Below are 16937 nucleotides of genomic sequence, written 5' to 3'. Positions count from 1 at the left end.
TAAAAGTGTAAAGCAATCACATTGAGAAGTAGGAAGAATGTGGAGAAAAAAGGCACCACTCAGGAAGAGCACAACAAAGAAGGCTCAAAAGAAGAAGAGAAGAAGCCAAAGAAGGGGTAGGAAACTTCTATATAAAGTGACAACTTAATGATGAAAGAGGCAGTGAAAGCATACCAACCAAAGTTACCATATCCTCAAAGGTTCAAGGGAGAAAATAAAGAGAAGCAATACTCCAAATTTCTGGAGATATTCAAAACACTTCACATCAACATCTCTTTCATAGAAGCACTTGAACAAATGCCATTATATGCTAAGTTTCTGAAGGAATTGTTGACAAAGAAAAGATTCTTGAAAGAAGGACAAACTGTTGTGATGACCAGGGAGTGTAGTGCTATCATCCAAAGAGATTCGCCAATAAAAGAGGAAGGATCTAGGGAGCTTTCATATCCCCTGCACCATAGGCAATATGACAATTGAGAGAGCATTTTGTGGCCTTAGTGCAAGCATAAATCTTATTCCCCTATCCTTGATGAAGAAGCTCCAAATCCATGAATTGAAACCCATACAGATAGCTCTTCAAATGGCCGACAAATCCATTAAGCAAGCACTGGGGGTTGTGGAGAATGTGTTGGTGAAAGTAGGGAAAATTTTCCTCCCAGCTGACTTTGTTATTCTTGACATGGAAGAAGACTACAATACTATCATCATTCTGGGGAGGCCTTTCTTAGCTATGGGTAGAGCATTGATAAATGTTAAAAAGGGAGAATTGATTCTAAGAGTACATGATGAACACCTAGTTTTCCATGTTCTCAAGACCATTCATGAGTCCACTCAAGAAGAGGAGTGTATGAAGATTAATTCCAGAGACCCAAACTTAAAGGAGGCACCCAATGAGCCACTTCCAAAGCTTCTAAGCCCATGCTGAAAAGAAAGAAAAAAGGTAGAAGTGGTAGAGCAAAATGAAGGAACTAAGGAGGAACCACAACCAAAGCCTCCATATGAGATGATCAACAAAGTCCCTCCTAACATTAAGACCAAGATTGAGATGGAATCACCACCTGAAAAAGAGAAGAATCCCAAGAAGAAGGAGCCAAGAGGTTGGAGAAACAAAAGAATCCCCACTAAAGGTTTCTCACCAGGGGATAAAGTGGTGCTAACTTACCAACCTATAGAGCCAACTCCACAATTTTATGGATACTACATACTGAACGAAATTCTTTCACTTGAGCATGTGGAGATCATCGAAGAAGAAACTAGAAGGAAGTCCGCTGTTGGAGGAGAGGATTTGAGGCATTATGATCATCATCCTCCCTAACAAGGGACAACCGTCAAGTTAGTGATATTAAAGAAGCACTTGTTGGGAGGAAACCCAACCTTAGGTAACTCTTTCATACTCTTTTAAAAAAAAGGTTAGTTAAAATTTTATGTATTGCGAGGAATTAAGTTTGGTGTTGCACACCAATGTGATTGTGTCAACAAAGAAACAAAATCAAGGGTGAAAGTGTGGTACTAAGTTTGGTGTTCCACCAGTAACATCATTTGAGCATAAAGTAACCCTTGAGACAATCATGAATAATCACAAATTCCAAACAATCACATAAATCAATTAACCTTGCATTTCACTTGTGTACTTTCTAGTTCTGTAATTTTTTTCCCATGGAAGCAAAGCACATGTAGTTTTATGCATGCATAAAAAGCTAAAGTATGCACTCTATCTTTGCATATAGAAGTAATCAATGAACTAAGTTTGGTGTTTAGACACCACTTTTAGCTCAATAATTCATAGGCATACTTGCATGATAACTATCTTTCAAGTGCTTGAGGACAAGCAACTTTCAAAGTTTGTTGTAGGCAGTCACTTTATCCTTCTGGAGAATCATACATCATCAACCAAAGAGACAAAGAAGGATACAAAGACCAACAATGATGATAAGGAATGAAGCAAGGGACACCAAAAGGTTGTGTTGTTAAGTGATTAACTTTTTTATTGTTGTAATTGAAAGTGCTACTATACCTCTGTTTTAGTTAGTTCAATTTTCTTTTAGCTCAATAACCATGATGCATGACATCTCATTGTACCATACTCTTGAAAATTTGCTTGTACCCAATATCTCTAAGAATGCAACAGAGCGTATGTCTTTGAAAGGAAGATTTAGGAATTTTAAAATTTTTTTAGGCAAGCAAAAGATTAAGAGAAGTGGAGGTTCTTATTGAGTGATTGTGTATTGAGGTTTCATGTTTGTAAAAATTTGTATGGGAGCTCATAGACATGGAATAAAGTTTAGAGAAATATTAAGGAAGTTCTCAAAAATCTATATATCCAAGAAGCAGTAGCAAAAGAAAGAAAAGGCATAAACAAAAAGAAAAAAAAAACAAGAATAAGCCCAAGGCTCTGAGCATCAATTACTAGGAAGAAAAAGAAAGAAAACAAGGACTCAAATAGTTACTGTCCTAGTTAAATGCTTTGGGGTGAAATTGTGTCAAACAGAGAGGTTTGAGCAAGTAAATCCTAAGGGGTGCTTCAACACCTAATACCTTAGACCAACTAATTTAGGAGTATTGATTGAAAGCTTATCTTAAAGAGTCGCTTTGAGACATGACACTTAGAGTCAAGGCCAAGATATAAAAAGAAAAGAAGAATGTAAGAAAAAAAAAGTGCTGCTTCAAGGTGACAATCTATAAAGAGACTTCCATAATATAATCTGAATGGAATCCTTAAGATCTAAGACTTCCAGAATGTAAGGACTAATAAGCACTGGAACCCTTGCATGAACATATCAATTGGAGTTCACCGCCCTACTATCACTTAATCACTTCACTCACCAAGGCATCATAAGCAATTCTTCAGCCCATTCCAAATAAAAGAAACCTTTGTGCATAGTTCTGTTCTTTCTTGGGAAAAAGCAAGGTTTAAATTTGGTGTTGTGTGATGCATATGCATCGTTGGTGGTTTTACTTATTATTTATAGTAGCTTTTAGTTTGTTTTCATGAATTTTCCTTATCAATAAACAAGCAATTGGATGACTTATTTCTACATGCTTTGATGCATCAAGTACTAGTTGAATTGTGGTCATTTTCATGAAAACGATACAAGAATTTATGAGATGCAATAAGTGGTGAAAAAGGAAAAGATTTCAAGAAGATCAAATTGCATTTAGATGGATGAAAGGTCTTGTGATTATTCATGAAATGGCAAACTTTGATGCAATTTGTGTGATTGATGATTGGGAAAGCAGACTAAAGAAAAGGGAGGAGGCATTGAAGGCATTGGTAACGCTTACATGACCCCCGACAATGCCAGCGATGAAGGCCACGTGTACGCATGGGCGATGCGTACGCATGACGAGAAGAAGGCGTTGGCAACGCCAACGCTGGTGCAACAACGCCAGGCCTAAAAAGGTGGGGGGCGTTAGCAACACCAACCCTCTCCCAACAACGCCAGGCAAGACACCAAGGGCGTTAACAACACCAACGCTGGCCTGACAACGCCACACTTGAAGATGCTAAAGGTGTTGGCAATGGCAACGTTGTCTCAATTAACGCCAGCTTAAAGCAATGCCAATGTGAAGTAATGAAAGCGTTAGCAACGCTAACGCCAACTTGAACAACACCAGGCTTCACCTCCATGCAACTTCTAGTGTTAGTAACGCTAACGTCAGCACCAACAACGCCAGGGCATAATTCTCATGCAACTCCCAGCATTAGCAACGCTAACGCTAGCACCAAGCACGCCTGCGATAGTGAATATGAAAATTTTCAAAGGCCACACGCATGCGTGGGCTATGCGTACACATGAGAATGGTATTTTTGCAAGCCACGCATACGCGTGGGAGACGTGTACGCATAAGAAAGACACCTGGCAACGCTAACGCTGGGTGAAAATGCTAAGTGGGGTCTGGAAGCATTAATTTTTAGCATTGTTAACACTATCACTACCTCGGCAAAGCCAGTAGTGAAGGCCATGCGTACGTATGACTAACGCGTACGTGTGACAAGTTCCAGAAGCAATGGCGACGCGCACGCATAGGCGACGTGTACGCGTCACAGGAAAAAGGCGTTAGCAACGCCAACGCTGGCTTAACAACGCCAGATATGAAGCTGAAGGCATTGGCAACGCTCATTTTGCCTCACCAACGCCGAGTGCCCAAAACACCTTAAATTCCAAATTCAACAAGGCCCACTCCTCACTCTGAAAGCGTGATTCAAAGCCATCCAAAGAGTTAGAGAATTAGTATAAATAGGTGGTACTTTGAACTTCATTTGGGGGGGTGGGGGACTCTCTAGCTGGAAATATATAGATCACTCTTCATACTTTGCTTGTACTTTTCTTTTAGTTTATTTTCCAACTTTGTAATTTTGATTTCCTTTTGTAATGAGAGTCATAATTCACTAAAACCCCACTTCATTAGGGGGAGGAGCTCTATTTGATTCCAACGAATTAATGTTATTTTCTTCTTCTCAATTCAAGTGTTGTTATTCTAAGAGAAAGTATTTGTGCTTCATAGATCCAATTACTATTGAGAGATGGATTGGATCTACTTGAATTTAATGATGAACTTGAGAAAGGAGTTATGAAATTCAGATTGAGACTTTTCTCTCATAATTCTCTTGATTGATAATTCTTGGTTTGGTATGTGACATATAACCACCTTGAATTGATATCCTAAGAGTTGTGTGGTTTTAGATTAGCAATTGAACTTCACCTCTTCTCATGCGCAATTAGATCAAGAGATTGGTAATTGATTGTGTTAAGAGAAATCGAGTCACCAAGAGATTGGGACCCAACTATTTACAATCTGCCATAGATCTACTTCACATGATTGAGAAATGGTTGAAACCCATTGATTCATGATGAATCTAACATCTCCAATCCCTAATGATCTCACCCATTATCAACTCCCACTTAAATTTCTTTAATTCCTTGTTTACCCATTCCCCACATCCATTTACATTCTTGCAATTTACATTCCCTTGCTATTTACTCTTTCGTATTTACTTTCTTTCAACTTAAGTTTATGTTATTTACTTTTCCAGTTATTTACATTCTTGCTTTTACATTTAGTCATTTAATTTTATGCTCTTTACTTTCATGCAATTTACTTTCTTGTTTAATTGCTTATTCAATACACAAACGTCATCAAATGGTTTGTTTAACTAGAATATCCACTTGACTAAAGTTGCTTAATCCATCAATCTTTGTGGGATCGACCTCACTCAAAGTGAGTTATTACTTGACTACGACCCGGTATACTTGCCGGTGGAATTATTGTTATCAATTTTTCCGTATCAAAAGGTAAGGCCATGGATTAAGTAGATCATCTTTACAGACTATATGGTATTGTCCATGTTGCTAGAAACATTAATGACGAGCTTAGTGTAGTCATTTCTACTTGATTTAGGAGATTTCTTGTTAGATTAGAAATGGTAGTGTCATTGTTGATTAGTGATGAACAAAAATTGTGTGTCAGTATAGAATTTCACAATTGAAATCTCGTTGCAAGTATAGTTCTAAACCAACAAACAACTCCTCAACCAAAAATTTGTTTGTCACAAGTACAAACCCCAATAAAAATAAACCGAAGTATTTAAATCTCGGGTCGTCTCTCAAGGAATTGCAAGGAAGTGTTCTTGTTATTGGTTATGGATAGCATATTTTTGGGTTTTGGATAAGGGACAAGAAATGTAAATAGCAAAAGAAATAAACTAATAACTAGGAAAGCTCTTGGCAAGGGATGAAAACTAGAAGTCCTATCCTTGTTATCATCATCAATTGTGATAAGAATTATCCGTTGCTCCACTTAGTTAACCTCTAACTATGAAGGAAAGTCAAGTGGATATAATCAATTTGAGTCCACAAGTCCTAGTCAAATCCTAAGAAAAGACTAGCTTTAGTGGCATTCTAGTCAACTAGCAACTTCTAATTATCAATCAATAAAAGAGTTTGATAACTCAAGAGTCTCCAATTACTCAACTCAAGCAAAGTGGAGAAAAATCTACTCTAACATCCTTCCAAGCATTTTGTCAAACACTTGGAAGGCTTAAAAGGAAAGCATGGTGAATGGACAACAAGAGTATTAAATCTACAACTACCCAATTATGAAGACATAATAACAACACCTCAATTAAACAACAAGGGAATATAAAATACAAATTGCATTAAAAGGAAATCCAAATCCAACAATAGTGCATCGATATAAGAGAGGCATCAAAAGAGAAATTGACAAGAAAACTAAGAAAGCAAGGATGTAACAACAAGAAATTGAAATGAAAACAAAATGAAAACATGAAATCAAACCTAAATCTAAGAAGAATTAACCTAATCCTAACCTAATTCTAGAGAGAAGAGAGAGCTTCTCTCTCTAGAATTCTAACCTAAAGGCTCCTCATAACACCTCCAAGTGCTCCCCCCTTGTCCAATCTTCAATTCTGCATGAAATAGTCTCTGGAATCAGTTGGATTTGGGACTGGGAAGCTCAGAAATTGCCCCTAGCATTTTCACTTTAATGAGGTCACGTGCGAGCTTCGACGCATACGCATAGGTCACGCATATGCGTCGATTGGCATTTTTACTTCCCACGCGTACGCGTCATGTCACGTGTACGCGTCGCTATGCGACTTCATATCCACGCGTGTGCGTGTGTTATGCGTGCGCGTCGATGTATGCACTCCAAATCCTTTATTTTCCATGAATTCTCCACTTTGCATGCTTTTTTCTTCACTCCTTTGATCCATTCCTAGCCCTTTTCAACCTGAATTCACTAACAAACACATCAAGGCATCTAGTGGAATCAAAGGTGAATTAAAACTAGCAAATTAAAGGCCCAAAAATCATGTTTTCATACTTAAGCACCAATTAAGGAAAAATTACAAAACCATGCTATTTCATTGAATAAATGTGAGAATAATGGACAAAAATCCACTCAATTCAGCATAAAATGCACCATGAAATAGTGGTGCATCAATTAGTAAAAGATTTAGATTTGTAGTGTTATTGTCAATGATAGTGAAAATAGACTAGAAATGATAGTGGTTGTAGAAATGATAATGTTATTATTTATTAGAAGTGTAGTAGGTATTGCTCTGTTGCAGTACTTGATGGACCTTGTTCTGCAGCTGGATTGCTCCTTGTATCATCGTCACTGTCCCCACCTATCATGGCGAGCTCTTTGTCTAAATCATCCTCCTTCATTACATCTTCAATTGGATATGGTCCTCTATCATTCGTATTAGGAAGAACATATGAGGAGAACGTGTCATTGCAAGCGTAAGCTCGCGAAATGAAAGATTATTTCCCATAACACAAGCACCTCCATTATGTCACGATTTAAATCATTCACAAAAGATGGAGATGCCACCAATACTAGCATCGATGCAAATATAGGCATCGAACTAAAAGCTCCTCCAAACCGACAGATTGTGGATTCACATACAACTCATCGGTTCTTACCTCCAGACAATATCTCCTTTAAAGAAACAAAACTTGCAGATCTTTATTGCATCCTATCGAAAAAGAATCATATATCACAGAGGCTAACTCCATGGAGATTGGGATATTGTTGAATAATTTTTCCACCCACTTGATTCAATACACTATAAGCTTATGTAATATATTGGTTTGAAGAGCAACAAAACTACTTGATTCACATATAAAGACACTCACAGAATCTTTGTTAGTAAAGTTCAATAGTTCATACATTCTCTTTTGTTTTTCTTAATCTTCTCTCTATGGACAAGAGCTAAAAAACTTTCATCACTAAATATTATATTTGGCCACTCTACATTACACTCATGTTCAAGCAGTATTTATACACCAATATCCATTCATAATCTACTACACCTTGCAACGTATTGCCTCTCTTCCGAAACCATTACTTTCTGGAGTGGAATATGTTTCTGTTTTGCATCTTCATAAACCACTAGAGGTCACAACGGTTTATATCATTCTTTTATTTCCCTATAAACTATGGCAAGGTCCTACAGATTACGTCTAAATCTTGAATCTCCAAGAACTACCAGTGGATTACATAGAATTAAAATGGAACCAAAATAAAAGTTTTCTAGTAATATTGTAAATGACTAATATTGGAAGAGAATTATTTTATTTAGATAATTTGTCCTGGGTTTGATCTACATGTACAAATTTGGCGATTTCATCTATGAAGACGTTAAACGTATTACCATTTTTGTGCCAGTAGCGCTTTCTTGATTGATATTTTATCTATAGAATACGTGTTTCGCTTAAGTGCCTCCTAATTAGCATGCAAAAAAAAATATACAGTGCTACCTTGACAAAATGATGACATTTCAATAAAAAGTTTGAAAATAGTAGCAATTTACACTACAATAGAATAGAACATTTGTAACAAAACCTTTGTAACATTTAAAATTGGTATAAAAAATTATTTTTTTTGTAACAAAAATGAGTGATTGTTACATAATAATAATGTTTTGTAACACCAATATAATTTGTTACAAAATATTTTGTTATTTTGTAATGACTTGATTTTTTTGTTACAAATTATATTGGCTTCTGTAACGAACCGGTGTTTTCTTGCAAAATTTTATAATATTTTGTAACAAAAGATGAAGTTGTTACAAAGTTCAAAATATTTTTGTAACAAAATTCAATACTGTTTGTAACAAGTTATTTGTTTGTCACAAAATATAAGAATTTTTGTAATTAAAAAAATTATTTTAAAATGTTATAATCTTTAAAATAATTTTATTTTGTTTTATAATTTTAATTTTTTAAAATAATATTTTTATTAATTAATTATTTTTTATAAAAAAATTAAAGATTAAATAATTAATTTTTAAAAATAGTATATATTATTTTATATTTTTTATAAAACTAATATATAATTTTTACTAATAATCAAGTCTTAAATGTTGACAAAAAAAATTAATTTTTTAAATTAAAAAAATTAATTGTTGAACGTAAATAAAAATAGTTAAAATTTAAAAATAAAAACAAATGTAAAAAATAAAAACCTTAATTCTAACCCTCATTTTCACTCTTCATTCTGCTGTTCGTCGCCCTTATCCACTCTCATTGTCTCTACGGCTCCACCTCTCACACTCAAGGTCACCGTCTCATTGCTAAAGGCAAAACTGTCGTTGCTACTTCGCTGGGTCACCCTCCTTCTCTTATTTAAAATAAATTTATAACAAATATTATTTTTTGTTTCATTACCACTCTAAAATTTAACATATTTTTACACTTAAATAAATTTTTGAACAACTTTCTTAAAAAAAAAATATAGAGCTCTAATTTTTTCCTTTCCCCTACTAGTCCTAAACCACCGTAACTCAACACTCGTCATTAAGCCTATAAGATTCCCAATTGTTAGAAAATAAATAATAAATTATTTGTGATTTATTGGAGTTATTCATGATTTTATTTTCAAAAAATTATTTACCAAAAAGTAATTAAATCAAAGTTATGAGATTGAGTTTAAAATTAATTAAAAATCATATAATTTTCATAAATATTTAGATATTTTCTTATTTAGAATTTAAAACTTTAATAATTTAACTCCTAATTTTATTAAAAATATCTACTCTATACCCTAATTTTATTAAAATTCCTAAATAAAAACCTAATTTACACCCACTCCCCAAACCCTAACCCTTCCCTTTTTTCCCAGCCCCCCACCCAACACATACTCAGCCCCTCACCATACACACACACATGGAAAGAAACGAAAATAAAAGGAAAGAAAAGAGAGAGGGGGTAGCTCGAAAGGGGAAGAAGGAGATGGAAGGAGAGGGGAAAAAGGAGAGACGGCGCCGGTGGGTGTCACTGCCACTATCATCACCGTCGTGTCGTCGTTAGGAGAGTCATAATGCGATGAGAGAGACGAGCTTGTAAGGGAGAGAGGAAGTAGCACCGCCGCCACTGGAGGGGAGCCTAGCTGCTCTCATCACTGCCATCTCCGTCACCGTCGTCACAGTTAGAGATACACAAAGCCATCATCACCATCGATGGTTCTCCTGCACCGCTCTGGCATCGTCACGTCTGGTCCATCGTGTCTGCACGCTTCGCCGTCGTTGCAAAGCATCTGTTTAGCCCTTGTTCGTAAAGCTTCTGCCTCTATTTTGCCGAGCTTCTGCATCTATTTCCCCGTGCATCTGCCGCCGCTAAGCTGTGCTTCTGCCGCTTCTCCAACTGTCATCTTCCAACCTCTGCTCAGCCTCTGTTCTATCGCGTGTCCAAACCTCTGTTCAGTAGTGTTGTGGTTTAAAAGGTAAATAGTATTGTGTCATTATGTTTTTCTGATTTAGGTAGTTAGGGTGTATGATTTGTTGATTCAGGATTGAAGCTTTATATTCATTGCTACCAATGCTATCGAATTGAATTGGATTTAAGCTTTATAGTGTATCTGGATGATTGCATCTCTGCCTCTCTGGTCTCTCTGGCTTATTAATGCTCTTCTCCTCCCATTCGCTGCCAGTTTAGGTAAAGACCTCCCATTTATCCTCTTCATTTTAACGTTCAATATCTTGTATTTGTACTATATCATTTTTTCTTTGTTTTGTTCAGAATATGCTTATGATGCATTATTCATGATTCTTTGAAGCCAGTACAATTGGTGGTCTTGGATTATCAAGGGGGGTTGGTGGATTGCCAAGTCAATCATTAAGTGATCCTTCTATAATTGGGCGTCATGGTCGATCCTGATCTTGCTCTAAATGGACAGGGGGTCGGTTATGGTGGTCAGTGGTGCACGAATCTTGACACTTCATAAAACTGAATGAGCAAGTGCACTGGATTGTCCAAGTAATACCTGAGTGAGTTAGGGTCGATCCCACGAGGATTGTGGTCTGAAGCAAGCTATGGTTATCTTGAAGATCTTAGTCAGGCAGATAGAAGAGTTGTTGGATTTGGTTAAAAGCATAAAATAAATAAAGAGATCTTAACTAGGTTGACATGTTTATAATGGTAAGAAGATGGTTAAGGCTTGGAGATGCTTTGTCCTTCTGGATTAACTCTGGTCTTAGTGTTTTCTTTAACTGTGAATGATTTTTTCTATGGATGGTTGTATGTGATTGACGCCGTATAGTCGTGGTCGCCAATGCTCCTCCATATTTGAACCCTAGGGTTAGTGTGGATCCATTCTGATTGGGGGTGAAGCTCCTGCAGTTCATTCTCCTTAATGATCCTACTCAAAATGCCACAGACATAGTCAGATCTTCTGGATTAGAGAATGCTATGCCTTTGGGTTCTAGCCTCTACCACAAAGACTCTAATCTCCCTATACCTCGGCTGAACTGATGTCTCGAGAAGTCCCCAACGAAGTCGTGGATTAGCCGTCTAAGAGATGTATAATCAAGCAAGTGGTTCAATGCTTTCCAGTTACGTATTCACACGAACCCAAGAAGAACACGGGTGGTTGTTAGGCATGCAATCTTAGAATGAAGAATGGACATGATTGTCACAGGTCATCCCATTCATCAAGTTGAAGAATGAAGATACATCTTAGAATTGAATTAAACACGGATTGAAGAGAAACAGTAGTACTTTTATTAATCCATAAAACTCAGCAGGGCTCCTCCCCTTAACCTAGGAAGTTTAGAAAGTCATACTGATGGAAAATACAATGTGAAAAACGAAATAAGCTGAAAGAGATCCTAAACAAGTGTGATCTTCTCCCTTTAATACTAAACTAATGACAAAGGATTACATAAAAAGGGTAAAACAGTCTTTTAGTGCTAAAATCCACTTCTGGGGCCCACTTGGTGAGTGTTTGGGCTGAGCTTTAATGCAATCCACATGCTAGGAGGCCTCTAGGGCATTGAACGCTGGCTAGGGGGTCCTTTATGGGCGTTGGACACTAGTCTCTTCTCCTTTGGGCGCTGGACGCCAGAATAGGGTAGGAGGCTGGTGTTGGACGCCAGTTTTGGGCCTTCAATTCTGAAGCAAAGTATGGACTATTATACATTGATGGAAAGCTCTGAATGTTAGCTTTCCATATCCGTTGAGAACGCTCCATTTAAACCTCTGTAGCTCCAGAAAAGCTATTTCGAGTGCAAGGAGGTCAGATCCGGACAGCATCTGCAGTGCTTTCTCTGCCTCTGAATCAGACTTTTGCTCCAACTCCTCAATTTCAGCCAGAAAATACCTGAAATTGCATAAAAATAAAAAAACTAAAAGTAGAATCCAAAAATGTGAATTTTACACTAAAACCTATGAAGACTTAATAAAACTTAAACAAAACATACTAAAAACTATATGAAAATGATGGCAAAAAGCGTATAAAATATCCGCTCATCAGAACACCAAACTTAAACTATTGGTTGTCCCCAAGAAACTAAAAACACAGTAGGATAAAAAGAAGAGTAAGATACAATAAATCTCAGAGTTTCCAATGAAGCTCAATTTTAATTAGATGAGCTGGACTTAGTAGCTTTTTGCTTCTGAGTAGTTTTGGCATCTCACTATCCATTGAAACTTAGAAATGTTGGTCTCTTTAGGAACTTAGAATCCAGATGATATTATTAGCTCTCCTTGTTTCGTTCTTTTTTATTCTTGAACACAGCTTTTAGAGTCTTGCTTGTGATCCTAAGCACTCTGTTTTCCAGTATTACCACCAGATACATAAATGCCACAGACACTTTAACTGAGTGAACCCTTTCGGATTATGATTCCGCTTTGGTAGAATCCCCAGATAGGAGTGTCCAGAGTTCTTAAGCACATTCTTAGGATCTTTGGATCCTTTTACCCTTGCCTTTTGGTTTAAAGAGTTATTGGCTTTTTTGCTCTTGCCTTTTGGTTTAAAGAGCTATTGGCTTTTTCTGCTTTTTATTATATTTTTTTCTTTTTTTTTTTGCATGCATATATATATATATATATATATATATATATATATATATATATATATATATATATATATATATTAATTTTTTCTTTTGCAACATGCTTTTTCTTTGTCTTTTTGCTGTTTTTTCTTGTTTCAAGAATCAATTTTTGGATTTTTTAGATTACCAATAATACTTTTCCTTTTTTATCATTCTTTCAAGAGCCAACATTCTTAATTTCAATTTCAAATATGCACTGTTTATTCATACATTCAGAAAACTAAAGCAATGCCACCACATAAAAAATAATTAAACTATTCTTATTATATAACTTGAAATTTATATATCTCTCAATTCTTTTCAATTAAAATTTTCTTTTAAGCAAGGTGAGAGACATATGGAACATTTTATAACTTTAAGACATAGATAGAAATGATCATGCAATAAGAACAAGAGAACAGACAATAAAGCATAACAGAAAATAGAAAAAAATGACATAAGGAGAGGGGATTAAGAGAATGAATCCACCTTGATGGTGGCGGCTAGTGCTCCTCCTTGAGGATCCAATGTAGTGCTTGATCTCTTCAATGTCACTCCTTTGTCTTTGTTGTTCTTCCCTCATAGCCCTTTGATCTTCTCTAATTTCATTGAGGATGGTGGAATGCTCTTGATGCTCCATCCTCAACTGATTTATGTTAGAGCTTAATTCTCCCACAGAAGTATGCGATTGATCCCAATAGCTTTGAGAAGGAAAATATATCCCTTGAGGTATCCCAGGGATCTCAAGTTGAGGCGACTGCACAGGCTCATGTGCATGCTCTCTAGTTTGCTCCATCCTCTTCTTAGTGATGGGCTTATCCTCTTCAATGAAGATGTCTCCTTCTATGACAATTCCAGCTGAATTGCATAGGTGACATATGAGGTGAGGGAAAGCCAACCTTCCTTTGGTGGAAGGTTTCTCAGCTATCTTGTACAATTCTTGAGGGATCACCTCATGTACTTCCACCTCACTTCCAATCATGATGCAATGCATCATGATGGCTCTTTCAATAGTCACTTCTGACCGGTTGCTAGTGGAGATGATAGAGCGTTGGATGAATTCCAACCATCCTCTTGCTATGGGCTTGAAGTCAAGCCTTCTTAGTTGAGTGGACCTGCCTTGGGAATCCCTTTTCCACTGTGCTCCTTCCACACGGATGTTTGATTGCACTTGATCCCGTCTCTGATCAAAGTTGACTCTTCTAGTGTAAGAATGTGGGTCTCCTTGCATCAAGGGCAAGTTGAATGACAACCTCACACTTTCCGGGCTAAAATCTAAGATTCTCCCTCGGACCATTGTGCTCCAATTCTTAGGATTTGGGTTCACACTAATGTCATGGTTTCTCGTGACCCATGAATTAGCATAGAACTCTTGCACATTAAGATTCCAACCTCTTGGATGTGATTGGTTAGGACTTCCCAACCTTTTCTCCGGATCTCTCTTCGGATTTTCGGATACTCATTCTTCTTGAGCCTGAAAGGGACCTCAGGGATCACCATCTTCTCAGCCACTACTTCATAGAAGTGGTCTTGGTGGGCTTTGGTGATAAATCTCTCCCTTTTTCAAGATTCGAAGGTGGCGGCTATTGCCTTTCCTTTCCTCTTTCTAGAGGGTTCTCCAACCTTGGGTGCCATAAGTGGTAATGGAAAGCAAAAAGTAACGGTTTTCCCACATCAAACTTAAAAGCTTTGCTCGTCCTCGAGAAAAAATAAATAAAAGAGAAGAATAGAGTAGTAGAAGAAGAAAATAGAAGGAGATGGAGAGAGAGAGAAATTCGGCCAAGGGGGCTTTCATGTGAATGAGAGGTGTGTGTATGAAGGGTTAGTAAGAGGGGTATTTATAGGAGTGGGCTAGGGTTGGGTTCGAGTAAATGGGAGAAAACTTTGATTTTGAAGTGGGTGGGGGGTTGGTGGGAGTTATGATGGTTTTAGGGAAGTGATATGGATGTGATTGGGCTAGGGTTTATAAGGAAGAGTATATAGGGAAGTGTGAAAGAAAGAGGGAAGAAGTGGTGTAGGTAAAGATGCTGTGGGACCCACTGGTCCTGAGAGGCTAGGAAATTTAGAATCACTGCCTTCTGCATTGGCGTTGAACGCCCAAGGCTATGCTCATAGCTGGTGTCCAATGCTAGCTTTGCTGCCATTTGGGGCGTTGAACGCCCAGCAGGTGCTCCTTGGCTGGCGTTCAACGCCAGCAACACACTCCATCCAGAGTGTTCTGTTTTCACTGTTGAACTTTTCTATCTCTGTTCTGACTACTTCACATGATCATGAACCTAAAGAAATAACTTTAAAGAAAAATAAAATTAACAAATTAAAAGAAATAGAAATAATTAATCAGGGTTGGGTTGCCTCCCAACAAGTGTTTTTTTAACGAATTAAAAGAAATAGAAATAATTCATAAGAGCTCCTAGGTACCGAGCAACTTGCTCTTCCCTAGTGTCTTCATCCTCATTAGAGGATGAGTGTTTGTAACACCCTAATTAGCCTAAGCTTTACCTCACGTCATAAAGCAAAGGTTAATCAAAGATTACGATAGTTCTAAGCTCATACACATATATATATATATATATATATATATATATATATATATATATATATAATCTAGAAGCCCGATGAAAGATATAGTTCAAATTTTGGATTTGAAAAGCGCAAAACGTACTAACGAATCTACTAGCTTAAGGCACAAGAAACAGATAAGATATAACAAAATATAAGTATATAATATCATAGGAAACTAGCCACAGCTCGCGGAGTTTAAGCTGGCTAGCCATATATAGGTATACAGAACCATACAGTGAAAATAGCTTATACAAGTTTTGTTCTCTCAAATGTAAGCCTCTAGGCAAAACAAAATACAAAAGGAGAGATGTATAAACAAATTAAACCAAAAAGACTCCAAAAGAATCCAAGATCCTCCGCTTCTGTCACCATCCAAAGCAACTCACCGAGGTGAGTTGCGACCTGCATCTGAAAAACACAACAGAAGTATGGTATGAGAACCGGAGGTTCTCAATATGGTAACAGTGCCCAGTGATGTAGGATATAAAACCCCGGGACGCCAAAGGCAATCCTAAGCTTCATATCCATCACAAGATTCAAACTTAAAGCATTCTAAAACAAAAAAGCATAATTATATCAACCTTAACTTAAATAAACCGGGTAATCTATCTTAGGGATTTATACTCTAACCAAACACCGCTATCCCACAGCCTTCACCAACCGATCCTCCATGCGATCCCATTGCCACCGCCTTCCGAACCTCCTCAATCCCAGTAGAAAGCACAGATAATATACAATGCAAGTAAAACACAAGTAGAAGCATATAAGGCAAATAATTCAGATAGCAATTAGGCATGTTATTCAATTAGGCAAGCCATTACAAGTAATCAAAGCATACAAACAGATAGAAAATGCATATAATGAATGCCTGCCCTACTGGCTTTGATATCACATTGTCGGTTCAACTACCAACCCGACACATCTCCATAGAGACGTCGCCCTTCGAAATTCTCATATGGGAACCCCTGAGATATAGTGCTCGGATCAATGTCCAGGTACTGGCGCCTGCACGCTCTATAGATTCAAAAGGATGCGAGTGGGATACTCTTGCCACAGACCTCACTTCTCAACGCAAGCGAGATGAGCCACCGCCCTTACGCCGCTGCCGCCACCTCGACAGGTGGGATCCAACCACCGTTCCTGCCGGGCGTATAGCGTCTCATAATCTCAATGAAAAAGTAGTGCAGTGGTTTTCAAAAACATTTTCAGTATAAGATGGACCCATCACTTCATCCAGAGCCCTCGACTCTTTTCAACCAGTGTGCAATCACATATCAGTTTCCGAACTCAATAGTTCTTTAATTTTTATCTCATACCTCAACTATTCATCACAAAACGTCAAACCATCCTCAGCACGCCAGAAACCTAGGCCTCCATTTTCTAAGTTTTCCAAATAATATCATCTAAAACCCTTAAATTCTTTACCATGTTTTTAAATACCCAACACTAGGCCCAAGAGTCTTAAAATGGTGTTATTGAAGCTTACAACCTTGTTGGGAAGGTAAAACAGCTGAAAACAAGTGAAATTTGAGAAACA

General features: G+C 37.3%; 1 protein-coding gene across 1 annotated transcript; it reads left to right on the top strand.

Annotated features, from left to right (window-relative positions):
• The first annotated feature begins 466 nt into the window (after nt 1-466).
• Nucleotides 467-925, top strand: LOC148576381 (uncharacterized). The gene has a single exon (XM_088502714.1). The coding sequence runs from the start codon at nt 467-469 to the stop codon at nt 923-925; it is 459 nt and encodes a 152-aa protein (XP_088358840.1).
• Nucleotides 926-16937: the final 16012 nt, after the last annotated feature.

This window comes from Arachis ipaensis, chromosome B1 (assembly GCF_059453495.1).
Source record: "Arachis ipaensis isolate K30076 ecotype BB chromosome B1, ASM5945349v1, whole genome shotgun sequence".
Classification (NCBI taxonomy): domain Eukaryota; kingdom Viridiplantae; phylum Streptophyta; class Magnoliopsida; order Fabales; family Fabaceae; genus Arachis; species Arachis ipaensis.
Note: the sequence above shows the minus strand (reverse complement) of the source record. Positions and strands in the feature narration are given on the sequence as shown.